This window comes from Neovison vison, chromosome 1 (assembly GCF_020171115.1).
Source record: "Neovison vison isolate M4711 chromosome 1, ASM_NN_V1, whole genome shotgun sequence".
Lineage (NCBI taxonomy): Eukaryota > Metazoa > Chordata > Mammalia > Carnivora > Mustelidae > Neogale > Neogale vison.
The window spans coordinates 311,334,462-311,362,225 of record NC_058091.1 but is presented as its reverse complement, the minus strand read 5'-3'; the positions used below and the strand labels follow the sequence as shown (position 1 = coordinate 311,362,225).

Genomic DNA, 27,764 nt, shown 5'->3' with positions numbered 1-27,764 from the left:
CTGTCCTCCTGGGCCTGGTTCATTGCACACAGCGGCGCGTCTTCAAGCTTCATCCGCATTGCCTCGTGTGGAAGAATGCCATTGCTCTTGCAGACTGTATAATATTTCATTGTAGGGATTTCCTTTATCCCTATTTCTTTATCCATCCGTCTGTTAGTGAACATTTGGGTTGTTTCTACCTTTAGATGATTGTGAATAATGCTGCCGTAAACATGGGGTACCAATAGTGGTTTGAGTCGCTGCCTCCATTCTTTGGGTTGTTTTCCCAGTAGGGAACTCCGTGGCCATCTGGGAATCCTGTTTCTTTTGCTGAAGAACCAGCGTACTGTTTGCTCGGTGGCCGCACCGTTTCCATTCCCGGCAGCAATGCACAAGGGCTCCGATTTCTCCGCACCCTTGATAACATCTGTTACTTCCCAGTTCATTGATAAGGGCCATTCTAATGGGTATGAAGTGGCGGTCAGTTTTGTCTCAGGGTCTGTCTGAAACCATGTTATCTGAACCCCCAACTGCCAGCAGGAATTTTAGGCTTCTTTGTGAGGCCTTTATACAAATCAGAAGCGTGTCGTTGTACGGAAAAGTGATATCGCACATCCTGGGGCCTGTTTCCCCTTCCTGACCCTTGAGGGTTAACGAAACACAGACACAGCTCAGAGGAATCCGACATCTGTCCCACTAGCATGTACGTGGCGTGGAGGGAAGCTTCCCCAGGCTCGTCACCAGCTAGCCGCACCCCCCACCCCCGACACACACACACACTTGTTAACACGGTGGTTGAACATTGCTAGAGTCCTTCCTTACTTTCTTAACTCCCCTCCCCTCCCCGCAACAACAGCACTCTGAGTGTGAGGGCGACTTACTATGTCTGCTTCATCCTGGCAAGGAGTAAGTCATCCAAAACCTTTTGTTAAGTACTCTTTCTTTCAAGTACATTGTTAGTCTTTCTTCGGGTCAGTAAAAACAGAATTTGCTTTTATTATTTTGTTTCCTTTACTTTAGAAATTTCTATAAAGTCAGTGCATGTGACAGTGCAAACAGAGGCATAGGCCATTGGTACCTGAATTCTACCAGTGTGATGAACTCTCAGAACAAATACCGCATAAGCCAGGGAGGGAGGCAGGACTGTCCATCAGGGAATAAAGATCATCAGTTAGAATGGACAGAATGCATCCTGTGATCCTTTTTTCTTCTCCAATTTTAATTATAAAAACAGCATTAAACAAAAAAAGTTTTTAATAGGAAAGCTTGGCAAAATGTGTATGTTTCCTATCTGGGAAAATGACATTTTTCTTGTAAGATACAAATATAAATGTAAAAAACTATATACTCTTTTAAGGGGGAAAAAAAGTATCATTACTTGTTAACAAACATGAGCTTGCAAACACTGTTCCCCCTGTGCCACAGCATCCTGTACGCTGACATCGTGGGCTTCACCCGGCTGGCCAGTGACTGCTCTCCGGGAGAACTCGTCCACATGCTGAATGAGCTCTTTGGAAAGTTTGACCAAATTGCAAAGGTGAGTAGTAGTGAGTCCCTCCTGCGTTGAGGCTTTCTAGAATCTTGGCTTCCTTTTTCTCTGGTCCCTTATCAATTCTTTGTTTTTCATAGAGCTCCACTTAGAACTGGTGTTTATAGATTTGTAGGGTTTATTGGCTATCAGGCTCTGATGAGTCTCACTTCTCCGGGATGAGAAATGTCAGAGCGTATAATTAGCACATGTTTGCGTCTATTTTTAAAATTTCTGCTTATAGAGAACTCAGCGCACATAGAGTAAACACACTCAAGATGGTGAGTTTAAGATGAACAGCCTCTGCCCAGGGCTGTTCTAAGATCCTGTTTTTAGGCATTTCCATGTCAGCTGTTGGAAACAAGATTGCCTCTCCTCCAGCCATAACTGTTCATGTATCAGCCCTCGGGGAGAACCCCTAAAATAGGATGCATATTTCCCATCTCAGCCCTTTACTTACTGCTGTCCCATTAATATCCACTGACCCTTGTGCCCCTTGAACAGAAATGTGAGTTCTGTATTCGCCCTGCATACGCGCACGGAGAGGAAATGGTGACAGGCAATCTCAAACCGTACTAGAACTTGCATATTTACTGGAACCATGAGGGTTACTGGTGGGAAGAGCGAAAACAGTTATTTCCTCCCTTGGCAGCCCTTTACTTCCACCTCATAAAGCATTACTGGTCAGCCTCATGCTTTTTTTGAATTATTTCCAGCAAAAAATACTTCATTATGCTGATTAAAATGAATTATTTATATATGGAAGAGAGAGTTGGTCCCAAATTTAGTTCCCTGCAAGATTCCTCTCACTTTTAAACCATACAGAACATTTCCAAGCAAGCCTCTTAGGAATAGACGTGACTTGCTGATGTTCACAGGGTCACCCCTGTGTCAGGCTCCCCCGGACGTGCCTTCTGCTGCCAGCCTGCCCATGAGGGATCTCACTGGGGTGTTTTTTTAAAAAGCTGTTAGAGTATAGCACAGCTTTCTTCCCTTTACCAAATCAAAGGGAGAGGTTGAGTTTTTTTGGGTGTTCATGTTTAGAAAAATATGATTTAAAGCTTAAATAATGTCTTCAAAGTTTGAATTAATAAAGTGTCACTTTTGTCACATTAGGAAGAAACATCCCAATCTTGGCAAGTAACAGCATAGCTCTAGTATTAACATGCCATTCTCCCTCTGGGCAAGTCTCAGTGGCTAAATGTGCCCTGTTTATAAAGACACCAGTCATATTGGATTCGTGACCCACCCTAGTCCTGTATGACCTCATCTTAACTAATTATATCTGTAGGGAGGCCAAGTTTACACTCTCCAGGTGTTAGGACTTCAGCATGTGAATTTGAGGAAGACAAACTTCATTGCACATAACAGAAATACTTAGTATGACCTGTTCCTCTCTGATGGTTTGAACAAAGGACTGTCCAGGCAGTATCCGATTAGAGCCTAGGATGGCGGGGTCCACCCAGTGTTATTATAGAGAGAACGTGTTTAGGAAACCAGTTCGTGCTTCATGGTTAAATGATGTGGCAGTGGACATGATCGTAAGCAAACAGCTCAGCCGACTGAGTGAATTTTGCATACAGCACATAACTAAACTAAGAATTCAACATCATGCTTTTATTTTTTAATCTTTTAAACTGCTTTATTGAGGTATAATTGATGTGTGAAAAACTACATATTTAATACATAAACTGTAATGACCTTGAGGATAAGCATATACCTATGAGCCATCAGTGTAATCTATGTCATAAATATATCCACCACATGCAAAGGTGTCCTCTATGCCCTCATTATTTATTATTAATGATGATGTGATTAAAACACCTAACATAAGCTCTACCTTCTTAGCACATTCTGGAGTATATGGTACAGTATTGTTAGCAGTAGGCACTGTGCTATCTATACTGTAGATCTCCCGCACTTACTCATCTTACATAAAACTGTTTTCCTTTTTACCCATACCCCCCATTTCCCCCTTCCCTCAGGCCTGGCATCCACCAGTCTGCTCTCTGCTTCTGTGAATTTGGCTATTCTAGATTCCTCATATAAGTGAGATCATGCAGTGTCTATCTTCCGGATTTTCTGAATAAAGGCAGGCTTATTTCACTTAGCAAACTGAGTTCAAAAGCACATTTAAAGGACTGTACCCAATGACCAACTGGGATTTATTTCTGGGATGCAAGGATGGTTCAACACACGACTCAATCGACATGACAGACCACAGTAACGGAATGAAGGCTAGAAATTACATGATCAGTAGATACAGAGATAGCATTTGATAAAATTAAACACCCTTTCATGATAAAAACTCTTTTTTTTTCCCCAATTTATTTATTTTCAGAAAAACAGTATTCATTATTTTTTCACCACACCCAGTGCTCCATGCAAGCTGTGCCCTCTATAATACCCACCACCTGGTACCTCAATCTCCCACCCCCCCGCCACTTCAAACCCCTCAGATTGTTTTTCAGAGTCCATAGTCTCTCATGGTTCACCTCCCCTTCCAATTTACCCAAATTCCCTACTACTCTCTAACGCCCCTTGTCCTCCATGCTATTGGTTATGCTCCACAAATGAGTGAAACCATATGATAATTGACTCTCTCTGCTTGACTGATTTCACTCAGCATAATCTCTTCCAGTCCCGTCCATGTTGCTACAAAAGTTGGATATTCGTCCTTTCTGATGGAGGCATAATACTCCATAGTGTATATGGACCACATCTTCCTTATCCACTCATCCGTTGAAGGGCATCTTGGTTCTTTCCATAGTTTGGCGACTGTGGCCATTGCTGCTATAAACATTGGGGTACAGATGGCCCTTCTTTTCACGACATCTGTATCTTTGGGGTAAATACCCAGGAGTGCAATTGCAGGGTCGTAGGGAAGCTCTATTTTTAATTTCTTGAGGAATCTCCACACTGTTCTCCAAAGAGGCTGCACCAACTTGCATTCCCACCAACAGTGTAAGATGATAAAAACTCTTAACTGATAACATATAGAAGAAACTTACCTCAACAAAATAAAGGCATATATAAGAAGCCCATAGCTAACCTTATAGTTGATGGAGGAAAACTGAGCTTCTCCTTCGAGACTGGGAACACAGTGAGGATGGCTGCACCCACGACATCTGCTCAGCACAACCTAGAAGTGCTCGCCAGAGCCGCCAGGCAAGGAAAAGAAATAAAAGGCATCCAAATCAAAAAAGAAAAAGTGGGGCACCTGGGTGGCTCAGTGGGTTAAAGCCTCTGTCTTCAGCTCAGGTCATGGTCTCAGGGTCCTGGGATCGAGCACCACATCGGGCTCTCTGCTCAGCAGGGAGCCTGCTTCCTCCTCTCTCTCTCTCTCTCTGCCTCTCTGCCTACTTGTGATCTCTATTTGTCAAATAAATGAATAAAATCTTTAAAAAAAAAAGAAAGAAAAAGTAAAATCGTCTCTGTTTGCAAATTACATGATCTTGTGTGTAGAAAACCATAAAATATATGCAAAATCTTTTAGAACTAATAGATAGGGGGGTGTCTGGGTGGCTCAGTTAGTTTGGTGTCAATTCTTGATTTTGGCTCAGGTCATGATGTCAGGGTCATAAGATCAAGCCCTGTGTCAGGTTCCAAGCTCTGCTAGGAGTCTGCTTCTCTTCTTCTCCCTCTACCCCGGCTCCCGCCTCCACTCGTGCTCTCTCTTTTTATCAAAGAAACAAATATTTTTTAAAAAAGAAATAATCAACAAATTCAGTAAAGTTGCAGAATACAAAATCAATGTGCAAAAACCAGCTGCATTTCTTTATACTGATAATAAAATATCAGAGAGGGAAGTCAAGAAAACAATCTTATTTACATTAGCATCATAAAGAATAAAATACTTAGGAATAAACTTAACCAAGTAGGTGAATGACTCATACATGGGAAACTATAAAACAGGGGTACCTGGGTGGCTCAGTAGGTTAAGCCTCTGCCTTCCGCTCAGGTCATGATCCCAGGGTCCTGGGTTCGAGCCCCGCATCGGGCTCCCTACTCAGTGGGGAGCCTGCCTCCACCTCTCTCTCTGCCTCTTTGCCTACTTGTGATCTCTGTCTGTCAAATAAATGAATAAAATCTTTTAAAAAAAAAGAGAAACTATAAAACATGGATAAAAGAAATCTAAGAAGACACAAATAAATAGACGTCCCATGTTCATGGGTTGGAAGAACTAATATTGTTAAAATGTCCATAATATTTGAATCATGGACAGAGTCAGTGCCATTCCTATCAAAATCCCAGTGGCATCTTCTACAGAAACAAACAAACAAACAAAAAATCTAAAATTCATACAGAATCACAGGAGACCCCAAACAGCCAAAGAAATTTTAAGCGAGAAGAAGAAAGCTGGAGGCATCACACTTCCTTTTTTCAAAATGAATTATGATGCTCCATAATTAAAACAGTATGATACTGGCATTAAAAACAGACACACAGACCAGTAGAACAGAACTGAGCCCCAGAAATAAACACATTCATATACGTACACGGTCAGCTGGTCTTTGATGAGTTTTCCGAGAATTCACTTTTGTTAATTTTATTGTGTTCTAGATTCAGAATAGCTATTTGGGAAGTATGGGATGGAAGCCCTATTAGTATATAATTTTTTGCCTTTTTAGTACTTCTGAGATTTTTAATCAGGAGTTAGTAAACACATCAACTGCAGCACCGTAGATGAGTATGAAAATATGCCCTAGCTTGTGGGTTCTCTATCGCACGGGGAAGAAATGTGCGAAATCTTCAACAAACCTAACATGTACTTTAGAACAAGAAAATCTTATATTCATTTTATTATTTCAGATTTGTTCAGTTCAGTTTATACATAAGCCTATGTTTAGTGTTAAGAAGGAAGATATCTGTGTTTGGCACATCTTTGGGTTTTTGTTTTGTTTTGTTTTGTTGCTTCTTTTTCTTTTGCTTTTCTTCTTTTTCTTCTTTTTCCTTAGTGACTAATCTATGAAGTAACTAGAAAAGTTAGAAATGCATGTGGGATTTAGACATATGAATGAAGCTGATCTCAATATCCTAATATAAAAACCACCCAGCCAAGAAAAGTAGTGAATACTACTTTATATTAAAAGAGTTTAACCTAAGATCAGAATTAAATTTTAAATTACTTGGCAATGTCGAATGGCGGCTTTTTGCATTATGGCGATGTTTATCAGAAGCTACGTTCTCAGGTAAGAATCTGCTTTGGCTTTAAAGTAAATGAGGAGAACCTTGAGCAGAGTAGGGAATGACAGACAATTCTAATTCCAGTCGAGTTCTGTCACCGTTCACTGTCCTGAGACTCCGCTCTGCATGGAAGATCTCATTTCGCTGTCAGTGCTTGGGTTGTTTGGGCTGGAGAGAATGATCCTGTCATTATGCTCCTCTGCTACAGTTCAGAGTAAATCATTCCAGAACATTCTCTCTGCTTTCCTTTCCTTCCCCTTCTCCTGATTGTCCCTGCTTTGGCAAATGGGTATGCAGGTGAGGGTGGTTCATTCTTCTTGGGTCATGAAGGGAAACCCAATCAGGGCTCATTTCCACGCCCACAATCCTAGGTAACTGTGATGGTATCAGTAGAACTAGCATTGGATGACATTCGGAAAATCTGAGTGCAGCTGAATGCTGTGATTTCTTCTTCTAGGAGAATGAATGCATGAGAATAAAGATTTTGGGAGACTGCTACTACTGTGTGTCCGGACTCCCCATATCTCTCCCGAACCACGCCAAGAACTGTGTGAAAATGGGGCTGGACATGTGTGAAGCTATAAAGTAAGTGAAGGCACCATAGGGTCCTTTTTAACTGTTTGAGAATCTCTAGTTATGTTTCTCACTCCTGACTGTTTCTGTTTTTCTGATACTGGGATTAAAAACATTATTGAACCTTTAAATATAAGTGTACAGAGACCCAAATACTGGTGTGTGAGTAACTCAGTCCAAAGTAAGACTTCTGTAAAAATTTTATTGTTATGGTTAACCTTGAAGTACAGTGAGACCGAGGGAGAAATCTGCGGGCACGGAGAGTTTGGGTTGTTTCCAAAGTGATTTTTTTTTGCATTGAAATATCTTTTTTAATCGTAAGGAAAATCTCTGTGCTCTTACCATCTGACAAACAGTTTCTCTTTTTTTTTCAAGTTTTTACTTAAATCCCAATTAGTTAACATATAGTATATTAGTTTTGGATGTGCAATTTAGCGGTTCAACACTTCCCTACAAACAATTTCTGACAAACAATATGGCTACACTAAAGTTGTCGGGGAGAAGGTAGTTTTCATGACCAGATTGCAATTCAGTAAAATTCCAAAATTACTGCATCAAGTCAAAAATGCTCAGCTCTATAAATTTAGTTTCAGTTAATATACACAGAATATGTTTTCTGTATTATATTTATAGTTTCTTTCATCATAATTCTGGAGAGGCTATCCTTATGTCAAACAATGTTGCCATTGACAAGTACCAGATAAAAGTGTAAGATAAAAATTAATTTCTGTTACTAAGGCCATAATACACTTCTTTAATAATGCCTGTGGTAGATTCCAGAATATTCTTAGTAATGGTAAAAGCTCTTATTTGTTGATTATATGATTGAAAGGTTTTAGTGTATTGGGTTTTTTGATTGCCTATTTTAGTCAAGTGATTTTCCCATCTCCTGCACACATTTTCAGTCTCAACAGGACAGGAATTATGTGGCTGAAACTCTGTTTCCTTGTCTCTGGTGTAGAGTCAGCGGGGCTCTCAGTGGGAGAGCAGTGGTCAGGTTGTCACGTGTTTAGCCACTGTGGATGTGGGTCACGTGTGAAGTGAACTGACCAAGTTAGCAGGTGGCTTCCCCAGGCCAGTCCAGAGAGAAGCAGTGAAGCCCACACTGCCTGCTGTGGGTACTGGCGGTGCCAGTGCTACCGATCCTCTGTGTCGGCAGCAGTGATGACAGACCACTGTGGACAGATCAGTCTCGGGAGGCAAGGGAATTCAGTGGAATTGAGTTAAAAGCAGAGATGGGTGGATTAGTCTGTGGGAATCACCTTGTCCCTCCTGCTTCTTCCCCAAAGTAACTCATTTGTCTTCTCTGACATGAAAAATATTTTTACTTTGTTTCAGATGTAATTAACTATTTCCAACACTCTGGGTCTAGACAGTGTAAGTGAATCTAAATAGTGAAACTAAAGGTTTTCTCCAATTTATAACCTGCCCTTGGAGGCGCTCTCCGTGTACGTTTCCAACACCGGATGAAATGGGTTCTAGTGGGAGAAAGGGTTTTTCTAATGTACTTATTATGCACATCAATAATCTATCAGATTACCGAAGCCTGATTCCTGCTTCCGTCCAACTCTTTCCCAGTTCTGTTACGTTTCCATTACTCCAGCACACTGAAGAGCTTTTAGGAGGAAGGATACTTACCTTCTGCCCACGGCTTGTCAACAGCTCATCAGTAATATATTTTCTGTTCTATTTTTTTTTATCATGGTAACATAATACCTAACATAATTACTGCACCATAGCATTTTTACATGTACAATTCAGTGGCATTAAGTACATTTAAAATACGTGCAACCTGCACCACGGTCCACTTCCAGGACCTTGTCATCAACTCAGACAGAAACTTGATCCCACTGAGCAGGAACTCCTCGTTCCTCTCTCTCCCGAGCCCCTGGCAACCCCTTTTCTACTTTCTGCCTCTGCAGAGTTGACTTTTCTAGATGCCTCCGTGTGCGTAGAATCACACAATATCTGTTAACTAGCGTTTGCCTTGTTTCACATAGCGGAATGTTTCCAAGATCCATCCACATTGTGGAATGTGTCAGGCCTTCATTCCTTTTAACGATGGAGTAATTAAGTCCATTATATGTGGATACCACATTTATTTATCCCTCTGTGATGGATACTAATAGCTCATGTCCAGAATCTCAGCAGTGTTATCAGATTTGAGGAACTTTCCAGAACTCCTGCTTCTAACTAAACTTGAGCTTCAACTCAGGCAATGAACGTTAGGTATGTCTCTCTGCTCTGCACTCACTGACCAAGGGCATCCATGTTCTCTCTCCGTTAAATTCACCTGCTCGGCTTCTGTGCATTTGACAAAGTGATCAGTATTAGGTTGTTTTCTGGCCCCTTCCATAAAGGGCAGGGACATAGAGGGCATCTCAGCAAATGTTAGGAATTCTTCATTCTTCTAACATACAAGGGCAAGTATTTCCATTCCCATGCATGAACTATAGGATGAGGATGAATATGAAAATTCTAATTTTTTAAGAGAGAAAGAGTACACTCAGACTTGGAATTTTGCCAGGTGACCTCAGTGTTTTCCTGGGGGCCAGGAACATGGATCCAGGAACGCTTGCTTATACTTTTCCTCCATGTCAGGACCTCCCCACGCGTTCAGTACCTCATTCTCTGTCAGCTGAAGAACCACCACAGAGCACGTCAGCTGCGGTTTGGAACATTCCCAATGCTTAGAGAGGTTTCTTTTTTCCCGTCATGAAAATGTAAACTTCTCAACCGAGGAGGTAATAGGCAGAGTCCTGACTTTGTTAGTGATTAGGGTTCCTCCTCTTGAACTGGAATGATTGTCTTCTATGGTCACAAGGTTTGGCAACTATTGCGATATTTTTGTAGAGGTCACACAGGTTGCATCCACATGCATTACAAGATGTGGTTAGTCAACTCATCTGAACCCTTGACCAACCCATTTTCCTAAAAAAAAAAAAAAAAAAGACACAAAGGACATGGAGATGGTTTTAAGGAGGGTATCATGTGAAGCAAAATAAGACAGAGAAAGACAAATATCATATGATTTCCCTCGTATATGGAATTTAAGAAATAAAACGTGAACATAGGAGAAAGGAAAGAAAAATAAGATAAGATAAAAACAGACAGGGAGGCAGACCATAAGAGAATCTTAATCTAGGAAACAAACTGAGGGTTGCTGGAGGGGGGGTAGGTGGGGGATGGGGTAACTGGGTGATGGGCATTAAGGAGGGCACATGATGTGATGGGTACTGGGTGTTGTATTCAACTGATGAATCACTGAATTCTACCTCTGAAACTAATAATACAGTATATAGGTTAATTAAATTGAATTTAAATAAAAGAAAATTTTAAGTCAACTCATTCACCATTTTGTTAAAATGGTCAAACGTCAAGTGTGTCATCCATCCTTCTTTCCCTCTTGACTTTCTACTGACCGTATTTGATCAACAGAAATGTCATGTGGTTGGAACCCTTCTCTCAGTAACAGAAGATCTTAAGAACAATTATGAGTTTAGTGTCAAATTTTTCAGGATCATTATCTCCCAAAGATAGAAGCACAGTAAAATCCTTCAGAAATGACCTGTGTCGATTAGTAAACTTATATCCAGTGTCCACGTTGCACCAGACCCTGAAGCCCCTGATGGGTGTCCAGGTGTGTGTCTTCATGGGGCTGCCTCTCGGAGAGCACATGTGGACACAAGCAGGGACAGCTGACTGGACTCAGTAGGGCTGGAGCACCAAGGAGGGGTGGCCTCATCAACCTGGGAGGAGGGATCAGAAAGCCTTCCCAGAGGAGGTCATGCCTCCAGCCACTGATGGAAAACCAGTAGCAGCTGGCCACGGGATGCCTGTGCCCTGACAGGAGAGGGAGGCTCAGAGAGCGGCGCCATCTTGAACAAAGGCCGAGAGTTGTGGACCATATGGTGCCCAGGCAGCCATAACCTGATAGAGGACAGAGCGACAGGGGCGGCCCTCCAGTGTCATGTTGAGGCCCATCGTGAGGGCAGGAGGGAAGGGTTGGATGAGTCGCATGGGACCAAATAAGTAGTGATTTCTCGTGTGAGAAAAACAGAGCAGGATGACAGGGAAGGAGGAAGTGACGGGAGGAGAGAGAATGGGAGGGACGGAACAGCTCTGCAGCCGTCCTTCCTTTTTACCTTGTAGGTCCATTTCTTCTTGTCACTTCTTACCACTTTTAGCATGCTCAAGTGATGCCTCTGTGTCACTGAAGCAAGACATCCATGCCCCTGGCATTCTGCGACGTTGCCATCAATGCGCAATGCGATCGCTTCCCTCCACATGCGCCCTGGGGTAATTCTCTCCGTGTACCTTGGGACACGTCCCTGTATCCTTCTCCTGCGGTCATAGTTCATTGATAAATACATTCAGCTGGCAGAAATAAATAAGCTTTTCCATAGTTCTTCATTTGTCTTTGTAAATGACTTACTGATCGGGTCCCAAAGTATTTTTAAAATGATTGTTTTCAATTAGTTTCTTCTTAATGATACCTTCCTTACACATGATTAAAACTTTTTAAAGAGTTTTGTTGTTGTTTTTGTGGATGACTGTGCACAATGAAATGCTTTAAACTCATGGTTACTTTTTTTGAGAAATTCCTACTGAGGCTGATGTCATTAGGCTCACAAATACGGCGCCTTGTCTCTTCTCAGCAGAAAATATTCACTGGGGACATGCATCATGCTAAGTGCTAGAATCGTAGACGGCGTCTCAGTCTGTTTCTGTCAATGTCACATGACTCTAGTGTGACAATTCAGAGCAGGTATCAGCAACTGATAGTTTTCTGATAATACACATTTGTTGAAAAAGTCAAAGCTACAGCTGAAATGTTGCATCAGCACCAACGGCCGGGCCTGACCTGGCTGTTGTAGCCAGGGCCGTGGAGCTTTTGGTCTGGTCTGGAAGCAACCAGAAAGAAACGACCTTTCTCTTGGCCTAGAGCAGCGATCTTCTGCCACAGGAGGGAGTCCTGACTCTGTTTCCAGCAGTCTGAAAAATTCTGAGTAACACAGTGCCCTGAAACCTGGCCAGGAGTCAGAGGAAGAGGAGGGTGTTTCCAGATGGTGATGCTTTTTTCCTTCTCTTCAGGAAAGTGAGGGACGCCACCGGAGTGGATATCAACATGCGCGTGGGAGTGCATTCTGGCAATGTCCTCTGCGGGGTGATTGGTCTGCAGAAGTGGCAGTATGATGTGTGGTCACATGATGTTACCTTGGCCAATCACATGGAAGCCGGAGGGGTTCCTGGGTAAGGCCAGTCTGGGTTTCCCTCTTCAAGCTGTGGGCAGGGTGAGGTGAGACACGCTGGGCGAGGGGATTGACAGCTGTCTGCTGGGTGCTGATAGTTTCTGATGCCTCCGTCAGCATCCCGTGATCCCTGTCCAGCAACCCCTTACATGAATTAGATTAACACAAACCTCAAGTCTCAAATCTACCACCCCATGAGCTATGGTCAAAGACTCTGGCTATCAGATCGTGAATTACTTGTATTTATTTGCAAGTGTGTGAATCGTGACTAGGGGAAAGGTGTTTTTTAATGCAGTGAGATGTGGCATTTCTCTATTACTGGTGACCTCTGAAGCCAATACTAGTGAAATGAGCAAATGGTGCCGTCTCCTTCCAGTTAGAAGAGCATGCATGGTTCAGACAAGAGAATTTTGATGGACGGGCTATAATTCGAAGAAACATGGAAGCAAGCACTGAGAAAGAAAATCCATACTTTAATACACATCAGCACACTCCCTAAAATGCCTTTGGCCTGTGTTTCAAAAAATAGGCTTTCATGTGAAACTTCCATATAATTTTTATTTCCCCTAATTTCTTTTTTATTCGTCGTACTCACCACACCCACTGTGCAGGTTTCTGTGAGTGCAGAGAAGCTGGAAATATTAGTATCCTATGACCTCTGCCAGCTTCTTTCCAAAGCCCTGTTTAATAAAATATAAACCTGTATTACAGTCCATTTTACCAAGAACATAGAGCCCTTCCTTCCTTTGGGGGAGAAGAAATTATTTCTAAATTCACAAGTAAATAGAAAAAGCTTCATGTTTATCCTTACCTATCTTGACCGTGGTTTTTAAATGGAATTTCAGACGTGTTCACATTTCTTCCGTCACTCTGGAGCACTTGAACGGCGCTTATAAAGTGGAGGAAGGAGACGGTGACATCCGAGACCCGTATTTAAAACAGCACCTGGTGAAAACCTACTTTGTAATCAACCCCAAGGTCAGTGTTGTTGTAAAGAGTCTATAATTCACTTGTGACTTCTGTGTTGAAGGTAGAAAGGGGCAAATTACTGATACGGATAAGTGTTTTTAGTCAAGAATCCATTGAATGCTTTGCTGGTCTTTGTCCCTAAAATGACTTTAAATGCATAGCAGTTTGGTTATGGCACGTGTTTTATAATCATAGACTGAAATATTTATTAAAGGAACAGTTGAAAAGAATTGCTTGCTCCTATGGTAAGGTTCCTATCTGTTGGGTTATCAGTGTTAGTGAATGTGTACGTTAGTCCCCAATGCTTCTGGAAGTCTCTCCGTGTGCCCACCCTGACAACTGAGAAACGAAAGATGATAAAAGTCTGATGAGATGAAGTAGGATGAACATAGACAAAGAAGGAAAGGAAGAAACTTCTAGAAGATTAACCACAAAGTGTCATTGGGCAGACATGGTTCACTTGGAGGGAGTAAACTCCTCGTTACCTGGAAGTCTCCCCAGGCCACCCCAAGAGTTCGGAGCTGAATCGGACTCTGTTCACACCAGAGGTCAGGCCCAAGCAAGGGCTTCCAGCTCTTCTTTCTCGTCACCCTTCTCAAATTCCTGCCAAATGAGTACGACTGCTATTTACAGATTAAGAATCTGAAGCTCCCAGGGGTTATGTAACTTCCCCAAATCGCACAGTTGGTAAACAGTGCAGTCTATCAGCAAGAAACACCTCCGAGCTATCAAAGCCAGTCTCTCAGGATCCACAAGGTCAAGGGCATGGGTGCTCCCTGGCGGTAGCCTCCCTGGAACTCCAGGTTCGCCTCTGGAGACACACGTCCAGCTCACCGGAGGGCTGATCTGGAGACAGACGTGTGTCAGTCAGGAAGAACTGTGGAGGGAGGAGGCCAAAAAAATGTGTACAGAGAACCATGTGTTCCGACAGGGAGCACCCGGACGTGGACCCGTATGAGCATTCCGCACCAGAACACAGCCCAGCCTCTGGCACCTGCCGCTCTAGGAAACCACAGTCGTCAAGAAAAAGTTGAAACAGAGCAGCCTATTTTGCTTAAGAATTTGCTTTGTAAAAATGCCCATTAAAATGGCTGTTATTTTTTCCTAAGTTTAAACTACAGGTGTCTTTTACTCTCTGGGGAAAAAAAAAATCACTCCGCTCAGAGAGCTTGTAACACTGGAAACCAGTGTCCCTGAAGGAGGAGGGGGGCGCCAGAAGCCATGGGGGGCGAGGGGGCCACACGGGAGGAACGCCGGCGTCGGGGCACGGGAGCAGGCAGGAGAAGTCGGCCCCTTTGGTGTGCGGGGCTAATGCTTGTTTCTCACCCCAAGGGAGAGCGAAGGAGTCCTCACCTCTTCAGACCTCGCCACACTCTCGATGGAGCCAAGATGAGGGCCTCCGTGCGCATGACCCGGTACCTGGAGTCCTGGGGAGCAGCCAAGCCCTTCGCACACCTGCACCACCGAGACAGCATGACCACAGAGAACGGCAAGATCAGCACCACGGTACGCTCCCCCCCAGGACCCGCAGCGCAGAGTGCCGGGCCCCTGCCGGTCCCCAGCACGGAAGGCAGGCATCTCCTGCCGAAGTAACATGGGTCTGTAAAGAAGCAAGCTTTCCCCTTCTCCTTGGGGAGGCCCTTGCAGACAGCTGTCTGGGTGTGGATGAGCGCCAGGCTCACGTGCCTGAGGGTTTGAACCGGCATGATTTTGCATGAGAACTTCATAACCCAGGACCATTTTATTTATTTGTTATTTCATTCAGTTCTTAGCAAGTGAATACAGTTGAACTTCTTTCTTTGTTGTTGTTGTTGTTGTGGCATTTTGCTTGTTTGCATTCATGAAGTAGAAAGCCTAGGCATCCTAAGCAAGGAGCAGACGAAGGCATGATGCCCTTGTGGGTTGAATCAGCTCCAGATTCTGTTCGTGGTGGGCGCGTTCGAGCCGTGTCAGCGGCAGTGGGTGCCCTGTTGTGTAGGTCCTTACTTACAACACTCCAGCTTTCACCGGCTCATCAAGTGCCAAAGCTCCTTCCAGCACAAACACCTTCAGTAAGACGGCTGCAAGGCAGACAGAAAATGCAAAGACCCACAGGGGGCCAGAAGAGTAACTAGGGCGAAGCACTTAGAATAATCCCAAAAGCATTGTTAGATTTTTAAAACGATCTCTGAGTAAAAATTCATGTATAATGGCGTTAATTGTACTAAGGAGGCAGTTGAGACAAAAAAGACGGTGGAGTGTTACCTAGTCCTCATCGGCTGATGAGAAGAGGTGCATGAGACTGTATGTGGAAAGCGAACTTTTCCAATCTCCCTGCGCCCCTGCCTCCCGGCAGCCCACGGTGATGACATCCAAGCCCCCAGACCCACATTCTTGTTTTGACTTCGATAGATCTCTCTTCTCAGCTTCCCTGGTGTTTTTCCCCAGCTAAAAAGTAAACGTGATCTGACGGAAAGCCATATCCCTTGGTCAACCAGGGAGCCCGCCAGGCCAGGTCCCGGAGCAGTTGGCCGTCTGTTGGGAAGCGCGAGGCCATGAGTAGCAGACAAGTAAACAGATACCCAGGCGCCCCAGGAGAGGGTGTCTAATAAGAAAATCCCAAGGCTTTATTTAGTACAAGAAGCCCCTACAACTGTTATTCGTCTGTGTCCCGTACTCACTTTGAGAAGGACCCCAGCGTCATTCTTATTAATACGTTCCAGGTCAAAGAGAGTCTTTGCCAATTAAGTCATTTCTCTTCCTTACTGCCCTCCCTGGAACCGTGCTGACTCTTGACTGAGGGTTGAGGGAGCCGGTGAATAACGCGTGACTTTACCTTATGGGATACGGGCCCGCGTCGGCGGCTTATACTCTTCCTGTAAGGAGACCCAGAGCCTAGTTATTCTTTAAAAAATACCTTCCCTTTCACCGGGCTACATTCAGCCCCTAATGTGACGCGGGAGATGAACCAGCGAAGGAAAGTGTCTTTGGGGCCACTTGGAGCAGCTTCGTTTCAACTTTAAATCCGTCACAAATGGATCCAAGTGGATCTTCTGGGGTTTTCTTAAGGAGGACTTGGCGGCGTGTCCCCCACTGATAACCCTGATCAGCGTCTCTGTCTCTGTCCCTTTTCCACAGCTGCCCCACTCACCTGTGGGTTTGTTCTTTTCGATCAGTGAGTCGTGGTTTTACGCACTTAATCGAGGGCGGTGGTTTCTTACCAGCCCAACTCAGGGCCGATGCTTGTGGTGCTGTTCGTGTTTTAAGGCACTTTTTAATATTAGTCTGATGCCAGACAGGATGGTCTGCCGTGTACGGTCACTAACAGTTACTTGCAAGGCCCTTGTTTGAAATCGTATCTGCGAATATCAGAATGTCAGCTTTAAAAGAACCTTGGGATTTCCTACATCCGGGCTTTAGAGATGACACCAACCTTCTGAGTATCAACTGAGGGTTTCCTCTTTCTCCCATTTATAATTAAGTTACTCTTCTCCATGGGGTAATTGTTATGTAAATGATGTTTTCCATAATAAAAGGAAAAATAATGTTATACGTGATTATCACTGCAATGTCATTCTCTAAAATATGTTATTAGAAACTAATAATTTTTTGTGTTTGTTTGTTTTTTGAAATAGGATGTACCAATGGGCCAGCATAATTTTCAGAATCGCACCTTGAGGTATGGTATTTGTTGTACTTTCTTATTTTTAAAGGCTTTTTAAAAAAATTTATTTCTGAAAGTGATTATCATCAATTAGAGTAACTTGGAAGGCCATTTCTTCTAAAAAGAGCAGCTCCTTGCAAAATGCTCAATGAGATTGTTTCCAGCTTCTAAAAATATAATTATCAGTATCCTGTTACAGGTTTAAAAGAGGGAAAAGGAAAACAACACCAGGTAATAAGCACATTAGAACTTTACATTGTTTTTCCTAAAAATGACTGTTCTTAATATGTGGTAAAAAAAAAATTGAATTTTCTTAAAATGAGTATGCTGCTTAAAATTACATTGTTTGTGTGTGTGTATGTGTGTGTGTGTGTGTGGAATCCTAGAGATAAAAGCAAATAGGTCTGGCCTTTCTATAGTGGGAAGGCCTGACAACATGCTCAAAAAAAGAGAAAAGCTTCACACAGTGTCTGCAGGTCCCCTGTCACCCCCAGCCACAGAATGACCAGCACTAGCCCTTTTCATGCTCCTCTGGCTCTTGGGTTAGAGTCCGTATTGGTTGGGGAGTTAAGTATTTCTTATTGAAGTCATTAAGACAATTACTAAAAAGCCTAAACGTAAGTCAGCCTTTCTTTTCCCACAGAGAAGTGAGTTTATTCCGTAGAAAATGCATTGTATGCACATATAATCAAACACAGTTAGATTGTCATTTGCCGTATCCTTGCAAATAGCACACCTTATTCCAGAATCTTCTATGTGACTTCATTTGTTTTAATGAGCTCTAATTCATATTTTGTGTCACATTTGAAATTTTAATATTGTGATATAGTACATAGAGTCCTATGTTATGAGGGGGCTTTGGAAGCATTAAGTGGCACATTAAAGAGAACTTATGCTAATTTAGGAATGTGGGGGACCCTGCGAGGTGCCTTGAGAAGATGTGACTCTTCTAGCCAATAAGCCCCTGGCACATCTGCAAGAGACTGGCCACGGAAATTCCACAGGCATCTTTTCACTTTGTGTTCCTCACTTCTCAGTTCTCCATCTCGTCCTGTCTGAGATCTGCTTCAAGGGTCTATTTACCGAAATGAGCGTGGGGACACCTTGTGGGGGGCCCATGTGATGTGGGCAGCGGCCTTCCAGGCTGACTGATGTGTGGAAGACAATGACAATAAGCCGTCACCTGGGTCCGTATCAGGCACACGGAAAGCCTCACGCCATCCCTACAGGTCACTGCAGCGTAGACGCCGTGCCGTGAGGCACAAGGGGCCGGGAGAATGCCCAGAGGCGCACAGCTGGCAGAGGCGAGGCCTGGATTTGTGCCCTCAGCTTGGAACCCCCATTCTGTGTCCCACTCCGCTGTCCTGTCCTGCCGGCCTTGCTGGGAGCCTCCTCCATATCAGTTCCATGACTCCACGTTCCTCCGATGCTTGGATCACTGGTGGCCCCAGGGCCTTGTGGAGAGAGCACCACCTCCAAATCATACCCACTGTGGCTGTCCTCACACGCCCTGGTGTCCCCCGTGGCCTGGGTTGTAAAACCTTCATGAGCCTGCAGCCTGGCCGTTGAGCCCGCTTGTCCTGGGATGGAACATTCTCTGGGATTATCCGAACCTCCTCCCCACATCCTCGGATACAGTAGACCCGGCATGGGAGCGGGGCAGGTCAGGGAGGGGGCTCAGGAGGACGAATGGGAGGACAGCGGAAAGCAGGTGGCCCAGCGGCAGGAACACGGGCAGGACAGCCAGAAACACCTGACGTCCGAGGACTAAAACCCGAGATGGCAAATTACGAGTTCACAGGGGTAGATTATCGGCCCCGGGGGTGTGCTGTCATTCACCATAGCAGAGATCCCAAAATGACAGAGACAAGGAACCGCTGTGTTAGAACTGTTTTCCGGATAGTACACAGCCCACGTGTACTAACACGCACACCGGCTGCTCCGTGCGCCGCTCACAGAGCTGAGTCCCAGGCGGGCGTCGCGTGAACTAATAACCCTACGACAGACTCACGGAGGCAATGCTCCGGGCACACCTCCGAAGGATTAGGTTTTCCTGGGAGTCCCCAGGGACCTATACTCTTCTCCGATTTGGCCAGACTTTGTGAGAAAGCAAGCCACCAGCTGCCGTCCGCAAACTCGAGAGTGGGCAGGGGCCGCGGCAAAGGACACGAGGGAGCTCCTGGCCTCCAAGTGAGAATGAACCATCCTAGATGCTTGCTAAGTTACCGTGCTTCTTTAAAAAAAGAGAGGGGTTTTAAAAATGAATGTGCCTTCTTCCAAGCCTTAGAATTTGGCAGGTTCACCCCTCTCCGTTGGGTTCGCTGGTAGCCGGAGGTGGATCGCGGCGGAGCATCGGAACGCCCGGCGCCCGTTTCAAGAAAGAAGGAGCTCCGGGCACCAGCCTGCGGGCGGGGACGCGCTGATGGGGAGGCCCGGCCGCCTCGCTCACGATCCTCTCGGGAGATTTCATTACAGATAAATGTGACCTGGCTGTTCTCGTCTGCATCTAGAGGCGGTTCTGAAATCAGAACGGTTACGGTCACGTCAGGCTGTCGGATGAGTAATTGCCCCCCACCCCCACCCCGTGGAGGCAGAGAAGCCGAGGGCTCACTTCCCGCTGGACCACGGGACTCACAGGGGCGCAATTCTGATGCCCGCTGGGCCGGGCCAGCTTCTGGGGCTCCCGTGTGCTTTTCCTGTACAACTTTCATGTACAATTTTTAAAAGTAGGGATTATTTTTAATTTTCTCCTTTATATCATTCTCACACGCATGGTCACATTAAGCTTGGGGAGCTCATGCCTTCGGCCTAATTTATTAACAAGGCATCTTTTATTATAGCTGAAGCTTATTTTCTTCTAAGAGTAACTGAGTGTCTGCAGATCCATGTGGGGTTTCCTATGACAAGTGCTTTCAAATGCTGAGGAAGCTTTAAATGCGTACAATGAAGCTTTGAGATGCCTCGGAGAAGACTGTCGTTCTGCAAATTCTTGAAAATTGACCAAGGGAAACACGAACAAGGAGCAACTGTTTATTTTTCAACCAGACCAGATTTTTGCAGGGGAATTCCAAAGCCAGTGTGCTCTGTCATAAAGTAAATTTTATGAAGGCAACAGGTCAAGAGCTAATGCATCTCTTCGGACACAAAGTTCTTTTATCACAAACACCGAGAATATATCTCCAGCTGCTTTTTAACCCCCGGTGTCATTTCAGTCTCAGTGACGACACTGTGAGGCGGCACTTTACGGTACCCGTCACGAGCTCTAGTCCCTTCGCTCAGTCCCCAGAGAGGCCGGTGGTTAAGAGAGGAAAGGCTGCTTCTCGGCTCTCGCTTCCTTCTTTCTTTTTTGGTCCAGTGAACAGAATGGAACGGGGGTTTCGGCACCATAGAAAAACAAACTTCATATTTGCCTTAGTCACATTCTCTCTCGTAATGTCTCCCTTTTCATACAGAACCAAGTCCCAAAAGAAGAGATTTGAAGAAGAATTAAATGAAAGGATGATTCAAGCAATTGATGGAATTAATGCCCAAAAGTGAGTACCTCATGATCTTAAATTATCATACATTTTTTTAAAATTTCAAACCCTGTTATTTGAAAACCGTCTCATATTTTCCACGAATTTCACCACAAACTCTGTGATACTTGCCGTGACAAAGCCATGCTTTTAGAAGCCATTGTTCCATTCACCTCAATTGTCCTTAATAATGGCTTTTGGTCATTAGAAAATGTTTCATTCCTGCCTAAGAAATACTCTCCAAGTAGATTACTAAAAAACAGCATGAGATATAAACACAGAGGAGAAAATCATAGCAAAATATGTTCAGTAAGTAACACTTTTTAAAGATCAATAAGAATGCCACGTGGGAAAATCTGAGTTGTTATTATGCGACACTCTCTATTCAAAATGCACTTCTACCCGTGCACAATCCGGGAACATGGACACACCTGGGTTCTAGGGTGTTGAAGAAAGGTTACGAGCATTAGAATCTGAATTCAGGGCAGCAGCGGGGGGAAGAAAGAGTCTTTGGGGGACAAAATATCATTCAGTCTATGAGCTCGTGAAGTCTGTGAATGTCTCTTCAGTCTATGAATTGCTATTGTGGTTTTAAATGGTCCAGGAGGTGTGGAGCTGGGGGGTGGGGAATTAAAGAAGGTGTTAACTTTCACAGCCTGGATGGACTTAATGACTACATCCGTTGGCCTTGAATTCTCCTTAGGTCCGTGTGTCATGGCTGAGCTCCTGGAGGGCAGCAGATAGATGACCATGTGGTACCTGGTGCCATTAGACACTCAGTGAGGGTTTGTTAATTTAAATCGTAGCGAACACATCAGTAGGTCCAAATGAAAGGCCTTAATGAAAAAGTTTCCATCCTACGGAAACCAGACTATGTGATTTTTATCACAAAAGTTGACTCATGAAAAGTAAGAATGATTTTCACTTGAACTCCCTGCTTCCAAAATGATGTTACACAGCTTTGAAAAATACGTACCTTTTCTAGAGTGTTCCTTCTAAGCAGGAACACTCTAAGCAGCCATTTTGGACTACTTACATGGCTGATGAAAGAACCGCACGAGCGTAGGTTTGTGTATGTGTTGCGTGTGAGTGAGATTGTATACGTGCACAACCAAGTGTCTGGGCTGGGCCCGAAATGCAATTCACATGTGCTGGCAGGTTGAAGCAACACCTCTCTGAGCCCCTTTGCATGCACCAAGTAGAGAAGGCCTTCCACCTGTCATGGTGCAGGACACACCAGCAGCACCCAGAGAAATGCTCTGCTTTGCTGGGCCCTAAAAGCAATATGAAAATCAACCTCCTCTCTGCCCCACTGGAAACCTCAATACATCACAACCCAAGAAACCTGCTTACCTGGAGTCAGCTGGCAGCCAAAACCTAGGGGGAAGTCTGAGGGCATGTGGATGGGTGGAAGGGTATGTTCACTCAGCCGGAGGAAGTCACACCTCCCACTCCGGGACCCGCCAGAGGAAGACACAGCATCAGAAGAAAGGCAACACCTTGTTCCTGACGAAGTTAGCAGATTACAGTAATTACGTTAATAATAGAAAGCCCATGCCTGAAGTCAGCCTCAGCACGCCTTCCTGTAGGACCTCTACCTGCTTCAAAGACCTTTATGTCCACCTCTTAGCGCGTTCCTACCGAAGTGGTCGTTAGAAAACATAATCATTGGCTTGGCTTTATTTTGGCGGAGGCGGCTTTCAGATTCTGTGTGTGCTGGATCATTCCGTACTCAAATGCATGTTGTGTGAACACCTTTGTCCTTCTGTGTCACTTTATTTTAAGGTAATGTTTAATGCTGGTGTAACCGCTTAGGTTGTCATTTTCCCAACACGTTTCAGAAGTGAAACCGGGAGAGATGTCGTGCTGTACTCAGAAGTCAGAAGGCAAGTTGTTGAAACAGAAGCTACTTGGCGTGTTTCCCTAATGAGCTTCGGTCCTATTCTGTTCGGCCCAACTCATTACCTCTCTTGTTCCCACATCTGATGTCCTTCTGATCTTTGAATTTCATCTGGGGGAGACCATGGGGGCTCCAGGCTTGATGCACCATTCCTTTGTGTCCTGCGACAGACAGGAAACGGTGTTTCAGGTGTGGATTTTCGGGTCTGCGTTCATCTGCTCCTCTCACGGGCATTTTGTAAGTGGGGCAGTGTGGGCTTGACATCCAAGACACAGTACAATGTCACCTCTCAAAGCCCCAGGAGAAAGAGGAGAAATCACCACACACGTGCTCAGGGCAAGGTGCCCGAGATTCAGACTTAGCCCAGGTTGGCGAGGTGAGAAGATCGAGCTCCCCAAGATTCAGTATGTATGATGGACAGAGCGAATGCCCAAGGGCAGAACAGAGGGACTGGAGGACCTCACACCCCAGGGCTGAGCAAGGGTGGGTCTTTCACACAGAGAGTCCACTCGTCCACAAATACCATCTTTCCCCAAGGTCCCAGGGCCTGAGCGCACCATCAAGGCTACCGAAGCGTTCAGGTTCCATACTGCCCAGACAGGTGCACTCATTTGCTGGGGCCACCATAGCAGAAAACCACAGACCAGGGGCTGAACTACAGACCTTTCCCTCTCACAGTTCTGGAGGCTGGAGGCCCAAGATCAGGGTGCCAGCATGGTGGGGTGCTGAAGGCCCTCTCCGTGACTCGCAGAAGCCTTCCTGCTGTGTTCGTAGGGCCCTTGCTTGAGGCTGGGCTTCTGGTGCCTCTTGTCATAAAGACATTCATCTCTTCCCATAGGGCCCCACCCTTCCGGCCCCATTTAACCCTGATTGTCCCCATAGAGGCCCCATCTCCAGACATAGTCACACTGGCAGGTAGGCCTTCAACATACAAATTGGGGGGATACGGACCTTCAGTCTGTAACGGTAGGAAAGTGACTTCCTTTCTTTTTTTTTTTCACTATTTTTTTTCCAATTTATTTATTTTCAGAAAAACAGTATTCATTATTTTTTCACCACACCCAGTGCTCCATGCAAGCTGTGCCCTCTATAATACCCACCACCTGGTACCCCAACCTCCCACCCCCTCGCCACTTCACACCCCTCAGACTGTTTTTCAGAGTCCATAGTCTCTCATGGTTCACCTCCCCTTCCAATTTACCCAAATTCCCTACTCCTCTCTAACGCCCCTTGTCCTCCATGCTATTTGTTATGCTCCACAAATAAGTGAAACCATATGATAATTGACTCTCTCTGCTTGACTTATTTCACTCAGCATCATCTCTTCCAGTCCCGTCCACGTTGCTACAAAAGTTGGGTATTCATCCTTTCTGATGGAGGCATAATACTCCATAGTGTATATGGACCACATCTTCCTTATCCATTCATCCGTTGAAGGGCATCTTGGTTCTTTCCATAGTTTGGCGACTGTGGCCATTGCTGCTATAAACATTGGGGTACAGATGGCCCTTCTTTTCACGACATCTGTGTCTTTGGGGTAAATACCCAGGAGTGCAATTGCAGGGTCATAGGGAAGCTCTATTTTTAATTTCTTGAGGAATCTCCACACTGTTCTCCAAAGAGGCTGCACCAACTTGCATTCCCACCAACAGTGTAAGAGGGTTCCCCTTTCTCCACATCCTCTCCAACACATGTTGTTTCCTGTTTTGTTAATTTTGGCCATTCTAACTGGTGTAAGGTGATATCTCAATGTGGTTTTAATTTGAATCTCCCTGAGGGCTAATGATGATGAGCATTTTTTCATGTGTCTGATAGCCATTTGTATTTCTTGATTGGAGAAGTGTCTGTTCATATCTTCTGCCCATTTTTTGATGTGTTTGTCTGTTTCGTGTGGGTTGAGTTTGAGGAGTTCATTATAGATCCTGGATATCAACCTTTTGTCTGTACTGTCATTTGCAAATATCTTCTCCCATTCCGTGGGTTGCCTCTTTGTTTTTTTGACTGTTTCCTTTGCTGTGCAGAAGCTTTTGATTTTGATGAAGTCCCAGAAGTTTATTTTCGCTTTTGTTTCCTTTGCCTTTGGAGACGTATCTTGAAAGAAGTTGCTGTGGCTGATATCAAAGAGATTCTTAGTGATTTCCTTTCTATTTTAGTGTCCTCTTTGCTGTAAGAACCTACATTCGTCCATTCCAGAATAATTCTGGGTAAGGATGTGGGTGTACTGATTCCCCTCTCACAAGTCAGGATCTCATTTAGAATTTCCTTTGTTTGACCTGGGCCTCGTGTTTTAAAAAACAACAACAAAAAAAACCCCAACTTGGGGTAAATCAGTAGAGGATCACTCATTGTGTAATGCAGGAGTGGGGTTGATTTTCTTCATCCCATTGCCATAATGGTCAAGAATGATGTCAGGGCACCATAAGTAACACATACATTCCCTCCCGTACCTTCCTTCCTTTTCCCTTCTTTGCCTCTCTGTAGTCCCAGTTCTCAAAAATATTTGTCCAGATCAACCCCCACTAATCTTTCCTGTTCCAAATATCCAAATCCGGTTTATAAATGTCTGAGTTTCCTGCAAATCAGTGAAGGGGACTGATCCATCTTTGAGGAACTATGGATGGTGAAGCCTGTGGGGAGAATGTACTCTCGTTCCTTCTGAGGAAAAGGTCAGAAGAACCCAGTGCTCCTGGCTGAGGAAACTCAGTGTCAAGTGTTGCGGACCCCGGGAAGTGAGGCCTGGTCTCCAGCACTTTCCGTCTCCCTGCAGGACACAGGTCCCTGACGGGGACCCTACCAGGCACAGGGCTCTGCTGATTGACGTGGAGATGCTTTTACTTCTACTTCATAAATTTCACTCTTAGTTTATTTCCAATCGTAGATTACCCAGGGGCATTTTGAAATTAGATTTTTCTTTCTTGATAAAGGGGAAAAAAACCTGTTTTGAATTAGTTACCTGTGTAATTATTCATAGTTTAATATTCATAACAAGTGCACAGTTCTGAAAATGAATATGGTTAAAATGTATCTAGGATTTTATTTTCTGCTCTTTTTGCTATTCACCAAACTTTGATTTTTCCAGTTTCATCAAACAGGAAAATACCACATTTCTGCAGCTGGTACAGTAATAAGAAATATCAAGATAATTTTATGTCCCTGATACCTAAAGCTTATTTATAACCTTGAACCAAAAAGTATTTTTATAGCTCTCACTTTAAATGGCCTTCATTCTAGAACACATTATTGACTTCTGTGCCTCTGTTGAAAGTGCACTGTCTGTCGGGTGGGATAGCCCAGCCCAGCCCATTCCGGTGCCTCTGTGTGAGGTTCTGGGCATGGCGCCGTCCAGGTAGACCTGGAGGAGCCCCTCTCAAATGTGCTGTATTAATCTTGCATTAACTTTTCATCAGCCCTGATGAGAAGCATCACACCCTGATCCGTATCAGTAGGTTTGGCTGTACTTGCCCATTACAAGGTCAGGTGTAATGGTTGACTTGGCCGTCTTTCCTGGATCTTCAAATCCTTATCCCCCAAATAAACCTCATGCGGTCAAGATCCATAGACTCCAGTGAGTAGGAAAAGTACCACATTAAGAAATTCATGTGAACTGATAAGTGTTTGAACAGATACATTTTTTAGAAATCTATATAAAACAATTTTGTCTCACATCCTAATATATATATGTATATATACATATATATATATACTATATAGTGTGTGTGTGTGTGTGTGTGTATACACTCTCCCTGTATATTTATGTATAGGTATAGAAATAGATGTAGCTAGGGGCACCTGGGTGGCTCAGTCGGTTAAGCATCTGCCTTCTGCTCAGGTCATGTTCCTGGGGTCCTGGGATCGAGTCCCACATGGGTCTCCCTGCTCAGAGGAGAGACTTTCTCCTTCTCCCTCTGCTTCTCCCTGTCTCTCTTTGTGTCAAATAAATAAAATCTTTACAAAAAGAAATAGATGTAGATATATGATTACATGCACTTGCAGATATATATCTAATGCATACACATATATAACTCAGGTTATTTTTTATTATAGAAGTATTTAAGAAAAGTAGGAAACTAGAAATGTAGATTCCTCAGTGTAATGACCCAAACCAGGTGATAATATATTTTGTTGGTATTTATTTCCAGATTTTTTTAATACACAGATTTCAGTTTTTCCCTATTCTCCTTTTTTTTTTAAATTTTTATTGTGTTGTGTTAGTCACCATAAAATACACCATTAGTTTTCGATGCAGTGTTCAAGATTCATTGTTTGTGCACCACACCCAGTGCTCCCTGCAATCTGTGCCCTCCTCAATACCCACCACCCGGCTCACCCACCTCCCTCCCCTCCTCCCCTCCGAAACCCTCAGTTTGTTTCTCAGAGCCCAGAGTCTCTCACTGTTCATCTCCCCCTTCAATATTCCCCCTTCGCTTTTCCTTTCCTTCTCCTAATGTCCTCCGTGTTATTCCTTATGCTCCACAAATAAGTGAAACCATATGATAATTGACTCCCTCTCCTTGACTTATTTCACTCAGCATCATCTCCTCCAGTCCTGTCCATGTTGATACAAAAGTTGGGTATTCATCCTTTCTGATGGCAGAGTAATACTCCATTGTGTACATGGACCATATCTTCTCTATCCATTCATCTGTTGAAGGATATCTCAGCTCATTGCACAATTTGGCTATTGTGGACATAGCTGCTATGAACATTGGGGTACAGATGGCCCTTCTTTTCATTACTTCTGTATCTTTGGGATAAATACCCAGGAGTGCAATTGCAGGGTCATAGGGAAGCTCTATTTTTAATTTCTTAAGGAATCTCCACACTGTTTTCCAAAGTGGCTGCACCAACTTGCATTCCCACCAACAGTGTAAGAGGGTTCCCCTTTCTTCACATCCTCTCCAACACTTGTGTCCTGTCCTGTTAATTTTGACCATTCTAACTGGTGCAAGGAGGTATCCCAATGTGGTTTTGATTTTAATTTCCCTGATGGCTAAAGATGATGAACACTTTTTCATATCTCTGTTAGCCAATTGTATGTCTTCACTGGAGAAGTGTCTGTTCATGTGTTCTGCCCATTTTTTGACATGATTCTCTGTTTTTTGGGTGGAGTTTGAGAGTTATTTATAGATCTTGGATATCACATCTTTGTGCTATAGTGGCATTTGCGAATATCTTCTCCCATTCTGTGGGTTGTTCCTTTGCTTTGTTGACTGTTTCC

At 44.2% G+C, this 27,764-nt stretch overlaps 1 protein-coding gene across 1 annotated transcript in view; it reads left to right on the top strand.

Annotated features, from left to right (window-relative positions):
* ADCY2 (adenylate cyclase 2) overlaps window positions 1–27,764 on the top strand; it is a 406,092-nt gene that overhangs the window by 280,525 nt on the left and 97,803 nt on the right. Inside the window, exons 6-12 of the mRNA XM_044234016.1 lie at window positions 1,405–1,516; window positions 7,152–7,279; window positions 12,362–12,520; window positions 13,365–13,497; window positions 14,821–14,994; window positions 17,103–17,146; window positions 20,584–20,664. Of these exons, the coding sequence (XP_044089951.1) occupies window positions 1,405–1,516; window positions 7,152–7,279; window positions 12,362–12,520; window positions 13,365–13,497; window positions 14,821–14,994; window positions 17,103–17,146; window positions 20,584–20,664 (831 nt within the window). The remainder of the gene's footprint in view (window positions 1–1,404; window positions 1,517–7,151; window positions 7,280–12,361; window positions 12,521–13,364; window positions 13,498–14,820; window positions 14,995–17,102; window positions 17,147–20,583; window positions 20,665–27,764) is intronic.